The sequence below is a fragment of the Hippichthys cyanospilos genome, chromosome 13 (assembly GCF_059441005.1).
Source record: "Hippichthys cyanospilos isolate Australia breed blue-spotted pipefish chromosome 13, RoL_Hcya_1.0, whole genome shotgun sequence".
Classification (NCBI taxonomy): Eukaryota; Metazoa; Chordata; class Actinopteri; order Syngnathiformes; family Syngnathidae; genus Hippichthys; species Hippichthys cyanospilos.
Genome location: NC_142381.1, coordinates 17,221,278 through 17,230,350, shown reverse-complemented (window position 1 = coordinate 17,230,350; position 9,073 = coordinate 17,221,278). Strand labels below are relative to the sequence as shown.

Genomic DNA, 9,073 nt, shown 5'->3' with positions numbered 1-9,073 from the left:
ATCTACGGTATATACTGTCTAAACAGAGTAAAATTTGGAATAAAAGTTGAATAGCGTGTGACTTATTTTCAGTACTGATTTGAGAGTAAAATTTAGAATTAAAGTTGAATAAGTTTTGACTTATTTTTAGGACAGATTTGTTTCCTTCAATGTGCCGTAATGCGCCTTATAATCCGGTGCGTCTTATTGTAATGGGCTTCAAAAACTATTGATGCAACAATGAAATAAATTGTGGGGACACAATGCAAATGGTGCTCATTTTAATACTTTTATATTAACATGATTATACAAGAGAAAATGAACCATTATACAGGAGATTTATGACTGATAGAAAATTGTATTTATTATACTTTCCAATTTACATTCTATTCATCTGCAATGGTAACAAACAATTGAACGTCATCATTTTAACTTAACAATATGCTTAAATAAAAAAAAAACGCCAAGAGTTAAGTAAATGAATTTTCAACTGCGTCTCCTTTCAGCGGTTTTACGTCCAAAAAAAAAAAAAAAAATCTCGAGCCATTTCCTACTTGCGTATTCCTTAGTATTGCACATTGTTTTATGATACGGTTCTGCCCGTATCTTCAAATCCGACATTTTTCGAACAACACCACACCCATATCAACAAATTCAGAACCTTATTAAGTTTAATGCACATTTATTTTGGTTGCATAAGTTCATAAGAAACCTTTTACAAGATGCCGTGGGGGATGTAAGAATCAGGTAACCCGATTGAGCCTTTCCGAGACTCCGCCGGGCTCGTCGTGCGAAACAACACAGATCACATTTCACCATTGTTCATCATGTTAACTTGTTAAGCAAACGAAAATGAAAAAACACTTAAAACAAATCCACGGTCACGTCTACCTGTGACGTGTATTAGCTCTGACGAAAGTTAGTTCCTCTCAGGGCACTATCCATTTTTTTTTCTTTTTATAACACCGTAATCTCTTTAAATAACCCTGCATAGAAAAATAAACTAACTATGTTTTGAAATTCTTTTACTATGAATTGAGAACTGGCAAGAGGTGAGAGGGTTATCACTGATTGCGTCATCTTGAACAATCCCTTTGACGTTTCCGGGGTGCAGTCTCTAGATGATTATGTTCCGTCATACAGCAATGTGTGTGTGTGCATATGCAGATGTTTGTCAGTGTATTTTACAAACCAGTCCCACAAATACAAATAATGTAAGACTTACAAAATAAATTCCAAGTTACGCTTACATGGCAAGCAGCTTTGTACTCTTTTTATCCTTGGGTTTTTCATGTTAAAACATTCTCTTCACAAGTGTCACTGCTACGAAAGCGTGGAGCTAACATACTGGAGTCAATTTTTTTTAACTGGTGAACTAGTTCGAATGTACTTGGTGTGTAATGGACTCACTCACTGCCATTGACGACGTCAATGATCCGTCGTTATTGTGTATTGGCAGCTAAATAACAATTTTTTTGTCAATTTCTGTCATTCAAATGGGCTGGTAATGAATAAGTTAAATACATTTGGATGTGGTTGGAAATTAGTTCAAACAAACTTTCAAATACGTTCAAATCTTCTTCTAGGCTAAATGCTCTCTACAGAATGCTTTCCCATAATGTTTTCTTCCATGCGTTTAATTAAAAAATGCAGAACGGACTTAATTAAACCGTAAAAAGTACAGATAAACGTTTACTGAATTTTCAAACGGACTGGTACAATAATGTCCAAATACCCCAAAATTTTAAAGTCAATGTTTCATGGTGTTATGGTAAAAAAAAATGCTGTTTTTAGCACTTAGATCACAAGTATATTTAAACATATTTTAATTAACGTCAAAACATTTTCAAATGCACTTGAACATATTTCGATGTACGTATTCACTCGTACGTACAAATAGACGCATTCAAATTTGTTTTAGTGCATGAATGTACTTCAAAATGTATTCAAATCTATTTGAATACATTCAAAAGTACTTTCAAATACATCTAAACGTACTTGTAGGCTAAATGCTAAAAACGGAGCATTTTTTTCCCTAATGCCATTGTTTATTGACTTGCACATATACTGTACATACCCCATGATCGTACGGGAAAAAACACCCAATGGGCGTAAAAATAAAACCATTAAAATTGCTAACAGCATTTACTTAATTATCATTTTAATGCAATGATATAATGGTCAATTATTAAAAGAATTTTTTTTATTTTTTTTTTAAGTTGTGCATGCACAAGAACTACCTCATGGCGTTATGGGAAAAATGCTGTCTTTAGCTTACAGCCTCGTATGTTGAAAGGCATTTTAGAAATATGTGCATAGGTTTTTGCATATATGCTTGAACGTAGGTAAATAAGGCCAAACGTACTTGCAATTACATTCGAACCTCTTTAAATACATTCAAACAAACTTGCAAAGTACATTCGAATGAGTTTGCCAGTGAAAAATGCTCGCGACGCTTTGGCAGCTCCACGCTTCCGTAAATCGCCGATTTCACCCAAAAACATACATTTTGAAATAGTAACTTGAAGAGGAAACACAATTCCATTCAGAATACACTATATATTAACATGGCTCTTTACACAAAGAAAACCAGTCATGAAATCATTGTCTAAAGAGTTTTGCAGTGTTGTCTTCCAACAAACACAAATCCGGAGCCATTTAGCATTTCAGCATAGGGCAGGTATTCCGCCAGGTGTGTATAATCCCGACAAAATGGCATCAAGTCTGCAAGCAGCCCCAGAGAGTTTCCCCAAGAACAAATATCCTTACAAAGTGAAACTAAAAAGCAAGGTAGAATCCGCTGAGTCATTCTTTGTAACTAATCCCAGAAAGTAATGAGTGATAACCTGTACATTTAGGAGCCGAGAAGGATACGACTGAGGTGCCTTCTTTTTTTTTTTTTTTTTTCTTTCCGCCCTTCTGTTAGAAAATGAGGGAAGGGGCCTGCGAGGTATATTCTCAAGCACTGTTTCCAAGACCATTTGATTTGTTAGGAAAAAAAAAATGATAATAATACCAGCAATAAAAACACGAGGGAAAATTCGCCATTTCCATAGCAGCAAAAATACTAAGACTGTCTGGTTGTTTGTAGGCTGTCTTGCGGTGTCTCTGTACCATTCATACATGTGGCGTGGACGATCCAAACGTCTGTCACTCTAACATGTATCCTCGTCGATCCAAGTAAAAGCTTTGTAGCACGGAGCCATTTTGTTCATCTAAGCATCGGTCATTACCATTTTCCAGAAGGCACTTTTTTGCTGAATGTGTGTGTGTGCGGGGGAGTGTATGCGCACAGCTGGCTGCAAAGAGAAAAAGGGAAGATAGAAAAGAAAAGGGTTGGGGGTTACATGAGGCGTGCAACTAGAGGGGGAGAAAACAAAACAAAAAGCCGATCCGTTTGACCGTCTTTCTACTTATGCCGCCGTGGTCGTACGTAATCACGGCACCGAATCAAACGACAATTTCTACATTTTCGTCAGTGCAGTCTGCTCCTCAAGCACCTGAAGGTAATCAGGTGTTCCTTGGAGCTTGGCTTTCAGCTCGTAATACTCACTTTTTCTTTGCTCCACCACAATCTTACTGTGGTTGCCGCCTATCAGCGACGATTTCTTCATCTTTCTATCGAGAGTTTTCTCCGGGTAGCGGATTTCGTAGGCGCCCATCCCTATGCTGTTGAAATCTCGCTTGCCGTCCAGGAAGTTCTGGATGAACATGTTGGGCTCTCGGTTCGGTAGGAATTCCTCGAGTTCGTCGATTGTGCTGAGGCGCTTATTGCGCTCCAAGGTGGAAAGTGCGTCCTTATCCTTCTCGGCGCTACTTCGAAGGATAATTTTCTGCCTTTGTGAGTCGGCAAACTTAAACCCCGCGTCCATGTCCGACGAACGTCCGATGCCGCACGTGTGGCTCTTGCCGATGTGTTCGATGGTTTGGGGGATAAATGTCTCGCCTCCCAACTCATCGCCCGGAATGGAGCCTTTTTTGCCTGATTTGTGGCCGTGCCGGTGGAGCTGCAGCGACATGGAGCCGCACTCCTGATTTCCCAGTTCCTGCCGACCAGCTGGTTTTTTATTCCGCCTGAGGACAAAAACCAGCAGGCAGAAAGCCACAAACACCGTCAGTATCAGCACGACAAGGATGCTAAGGATCATGATTGAGAGAGGCACGGGACCTCCCGGTGGGGCTTTGCCAACTCCCGCAGGGGAAACCGAAGTCAAAACAGGGGTGGCGCTGGTAAAAATAAAGGGCGGCCGAGCAATCAGCTTCGGGCACAGGATCTCGTTTTTCAACTGCCGCAATTCAATGTTGGCGAATTGCACGGGTGAGGCGCATATCACCTCTTTGACCGTCACGCTGTCGCTTAGCTTGTCCAGCCATAGTTTGAGAGCCACCAAATCGCACGAACACTCCCACGGGTTGCCTTCCAGGTCGATTTGGGTCAAAGAGCGCAGCTGGTCCAGGACACCGCTTACCGGCAGGGTCATGAAGTGGTTGTTTTTCAAATTAAGTTTGGCTAAAGAGACGCCTGCAAACACATAGGCGGGGAGACTCCTTAACACGTTATTATTGAGATACAGGAGTTGCAAATTTGGCATGGAGTCAAACGTGCCAGCGAGAATTTCTTTAATGGCGTTGTATTCCAAATATAAGTACTGTAGATTGGTGAGGCCCAGAAACATCTCTGGGTGCAACTGCTCGAGCTGATTTCCATTCAAATAGAGTCTCCTTAGATTAGTGAGGTTAGCAAACACGCCTTTCTGGACACTAACAATTTGGTTGCTGCCAAGATGAAGCAAATCTAAACCTTCGAATCCTCGAAAATCACTCGGGCTTATGTCCCGAATGTAATTCCCGCTCAAGTGAAGCTTCTTGGCGTTCGGCGGTTTCATAGTAAGATCTGCTAGGGTTTTGATATTTCTTTCCTGGCAACTGACGCTTACGCCAAAATCCGAAGGGTGCGTTTTACAGGCGCACGTCTGTGGGCATAACAGCGGGGTGCTCCGCGTCTGAAAGGAAACGATCTGGCTATTTCTTCCAAAAGGGGGCAAACCGGCTACGATTCCATTCCCGTAAATTTTCGACGAGTCCGTGGCTTTTGGCGATTTTGTGGTAACCGCCGAGGTCGGCGGGGATGACTGACCCGTATCGGGTAGTGCGGGTGGCATTCTGACATCAAAGTCACTTCCGGTCCCCAGGGGGCAAAGTTCTTGCTTATTTGTTTCTTTCAGGAGCCGTCCGTACAAATCGCTTGGCGTTTCACAGATGGCCTCTCCGATGAAAATATTATACGGCATGTTTTCGAGCCAAGCCTTGAGAGGCGCTAGGTCACAGGTACAATTCCAGGGGTTATCATCCAACTGCAGCTCCACGATCCGTCCGATGTGTTCCAGAACTCCCAAATAAGGGAGCTTCTGGATCCGGTTTCCTCTTATATCCAGATGTGTGAGTGAGGCAAAGCGAAAGATGTTGTCGGGAAGTGCCTGTATCAGATTGTCGTTCAGAATCAGCACTTTCAACTTGTGCAGTTTGTTGAAGGCCCCCTTCTCGATGTACTTGATCAAGTTGTAGTCAGCTTGAAGGTACTCCAAGTTTTCGATTCCTTGAAAGGTGTCCGCTTGCAGCACCTTCAACTCGTTGTTGTTGAGGTGCAGCTGTTTCAATGCGCTCATCCCCATGAATGCGCCCCCTTCGATGTTTTGCAGCTGATTGTTCCCTAGCTGCAGGGATACGGCATGGGTGAAGTTGATGAACGAGTTCGGATAGAGAATGATTAAGAAGTTATTTTGGAAGTTGAGGTGGTATAACGACGAGACGGGCGGGATGAGTTGCGTCGGTCGATATACGGTGATCTTTTCACAGTTGACGTACAGCACGTTTTCCACCGACAAGCAGGAGCAGGCGCTGCAAGTCTCGGACATCAAGTCCGAAGCGGAAGGGTCTGCCATTGGGAGTCCGTCTGACATGGAGGGGGGTGAGAGGGAGGAGCTGGAGATTGAAGAGGAAAAGGCCGCCAGCAGGAGAACGAGCATCATCTCGCCGATTAAAAATCCTCCCCCACAGAATCATTTAGTGGCCTTTGAAAAGGAAAATAATGTCAGGTGCATGCACGAGCATACACACCACAAGATGCGCATCAAACACACACATTAAAAGGACACCGTAAGGTTTAGACAGTTTTTCATTAAAAAAGGAACCAATGATTATACATTTAAATGTGTTCTTAACGACCAACAGCATGTTTTAAATGTAATCGTAGGTCTAGTTCTCATGAAATCATATTACATTGGGGGTGGCGCTTCTCCGTAGGCTGCCGTGTTCGTTATAGCTACAGACAATGGTAAATGCAGCACCTCCTGCTGTCCGTAATGAAAAACTGTCCACATCTTACACAGTGTCCCGTTAAATCACTAGAGTCTGGCCAAACCTCATAAGTCACATTTTTTGTAATGTTCATATTTTTTAACCTTGTGCAGTATGTTGTCCAATTAGTTTAGCTTCACTTCAAAAGGATTTCACACCAAAGGGAAAACATTGAAAGAAGGCACTAGGGAGTTGAAATTTTACCCAGATAGTGACAACATATCTGATCAACATGGCACAACCACTTACAAAATGTCCCAAAAATGATCAATATACTGCAAAAGGGTTAAAAAAAAAAAATCTAAATTTTATTGATTAGCTGTAGTAAGATTTGCCAGCTGGTTACAATATATGACTGTGTGGTGAGAGGTTTGTGCAGTTGCCAATAGATGAGTATTATCAATTAGTGATGGGAAAACGAACCCTGATGAACACCTTCTGATATTTTTTTTTTGCACCTCGAGATGGCACTCTTGGTTCAAGGATGCAGCTGAAATGTGATAAATTTCCGTTGTGCTACCCTTTATCTAACCAAGAGCTCCACCTAGTGGAAGAAAAAGATATCACAAGGTTCATGAAGCTTCATTTTTCCTATCGCAACTTTTAAAATCTGCCAATCGGAAGTATTTATAGGAGGAATGAAGGATTAACATTTGGCTTTTTTTTTTTCAAATCTTGTAACTATTCCATCTTAGTGATTCATTTACACCCATCTTTTTATGTATTTATTTATTTTTAGGGATTTGAGTGTCTTATAACTCGAAAAGCGAGATCAGTTTTCCATTCCGCACCTAAGAAATTGTTTAGGCATGTCAGTCAGCTGTCTCATTCTAAAAATAGTGTGTTTGCCAATGGATTTATTATTGCCAAAAGATACCTTCAACGTTAAATATCGTAAAGTACTCAAAAAAGACTATTTGCTCCCAGACTAAATGGACTACGATTTAAAAGAACAAAAACTTACACTTGGAAGAGTGTAAAATTTTCAGGGTAAATTCAAGTGTTATTTTTACTCTTTAGACTTGGACAAAATATAATCTAGTCACAGTAAATTTCTGTAGTACAGTATGTTCTACAAAGGCTATTTTTGGACTCCGTCCAAACAGACAAAAATTTAGAAGTTGTCTTGGAAGACGATAATATATTCATATTAAATCCAAGCATTAGTTTTACTGTTTGAACTGGGACCAAATACTGTAAAAGAAATTTTACTGTGTAATTTATATGCTATTAATTTCAGAATTTCCCAATTCCCTGTTGTTGTTTTTTTTATTTTTTTTATTTCTACAACATTTAAACAGGTTTATTTTCGTGGTCACAAAAATCATCCACTGGATAGATAACACAGATGCTTAAGGACAAAAAAAGAAAAAATAATACAATATATGCTGAGGAAATAGAGAATACACCAGCTGTTGCACATATATGACTGTTGATTTCTAAAAGATGTGAAAACGTATCATGTCTCATAATCAAAGTCAAACAACTGCGGTTGTCTTTATCATAACGAAGGAGTGTCTACTAATCACTGTGTCTACTAATCGTTTTAGAATGTTTTTTTTTTCTTTTATAGTACATTGTTTTAACCTGCAGGGAGATGATAGGTTATGAAAAATGCATACAAAAAAAAATCAATGCTTACCAAAAACTGATGTTGCACGCTCCTTTTGGAGACTCGTCGGGACATAGATGGAAAGATGTCTCCGAAGCGCTTCGGGGCAACATTTCAGCGAAGCAACAAGGCTTCCCCTTGCCTTCATTTCCATGCAGACTGCCGCACATCAACGGAAAGCCAAGCGCGCTGGTTTGGGTGGGGGGAGGGGGGGGGGGTGCTGGAGAGCAGGGTGGGCTCCCTAATTCACCCGATGCGTCTCTTGCCGACGGGCTGCGCGTGCTTGACAAAAAATCATCCCTTTATGCTCGCTTGATTCGGCTTGTCCCATCTCCGTTTTGAGAACCGAATGGATTCGCGCTAAATGCGGATTCTTAAAGATCTTGACCGCGCGTCCGGCGACTCCCAGGCGTGAGAAGGCGCATGAGGTTGCCGATGCTATGCCACAAGTCAGACATCCTGGTCGTCGGATTATTTTGACAAGTGGAGGGGATGGGGGGGGGGGGGGGGGGGGGGGGGTGGCTGTCAAAGCTGCGCGTCCGGTTCGGCCGCCGCGGATGATCCGGTGAATAAACAGTGGGATGTTTGACACGATCCGGAGTGCTCAAGTTGCGCAAAGGGTGATTTTTCACCGATCATAAAGCAACACACTCCCATTCTTATTAGTTCACACTTCTCCTGCGTGATATTTTAGTGAGAATCCCATTTGTACTCATCCTCAAGTCAATTTACCGGTTGCAGCAGAAAAAAAAAAATCTTTTTCACCCCGCCAAACGAGTGTGAGTTCTAACGAGAGAGAAAAAAGGAGCAAAGCCAACAAAACAGTACAAACTGATGCGTAAAAATGAATAACGCAGTTAGTCACCTGCTAGTCCGATGCGGTGCAGGTGACAAGCAGCAAGCGCTGCGCTTTTTTTTTCAACATGACAAAAATAATCAGGCAGAAAAGTTACATTATTTTTACAGCCGGTTGATCCACAGGGAGAGGAAAAAAGAAAGAAAAAAAAAGAGTGAGAGGACGCAAGTTTGTCCTCTTGTAAGACAACGCAGTATCCGTGCCAGGCGCGTGCTCGCTCCTTTCTCAGCCGCATTCAATGAGACTCGGACACCACTGGAGGAGGATGC

At 41.6% G+C, this 9,073-nt stretch overlaps 1 protein-coding gene across 1 annotated transcript; it reads right to left on the bottom strand.

Annotated features, from left to right (window-relative positions):
- Nucleotides 1–246: 246 nt before the first annotated feature.
- slitrk4 (SLIT and NTRK-like family, member 4) lies at nucleotides 247–8,422 on the bottom strand. The gene is made up of 3 exons (XM_088431889.1): nucleotides 7,979–8,422; nucleotides 3,533–6,050; nucleotides 247–3,278 (listed from the first exon to the last, which is right to left on the bottom strand). The coding sequence occupies exons 2-3, from the start codon at nucleotides 6,006–6,008 to the stop codon at nucleotides 3,130–3,132; spliced, it is 2,625 nt and encodes an 874-aa protein (XP_088288015.1). The 5' UTR covers nucleotides 6,009–6,050; nucleotides 7,979–8,422; the 3' UTR covers nucleotides 247–3,129.
- Nucleotides 8,423–9,073: the final 651 nt, after the last annotated feature.

Coding starts and splice junctions, on each gene's coding strand:
- slitrk4 (XM_088431889.1), bottom strand. CDS start 6,008: ATGATGCTCGTTCTCCTGCTGGCGGCCTTTTCCTCTTCAATCTCCAGC. Junction 3,279..3,532: donor TGTGGTGGAGCAAAGAAAAA/GTGAGTATTACG, acceptor TTCTCTTTGCAG/CCAGCTGTGCGCATACACTC.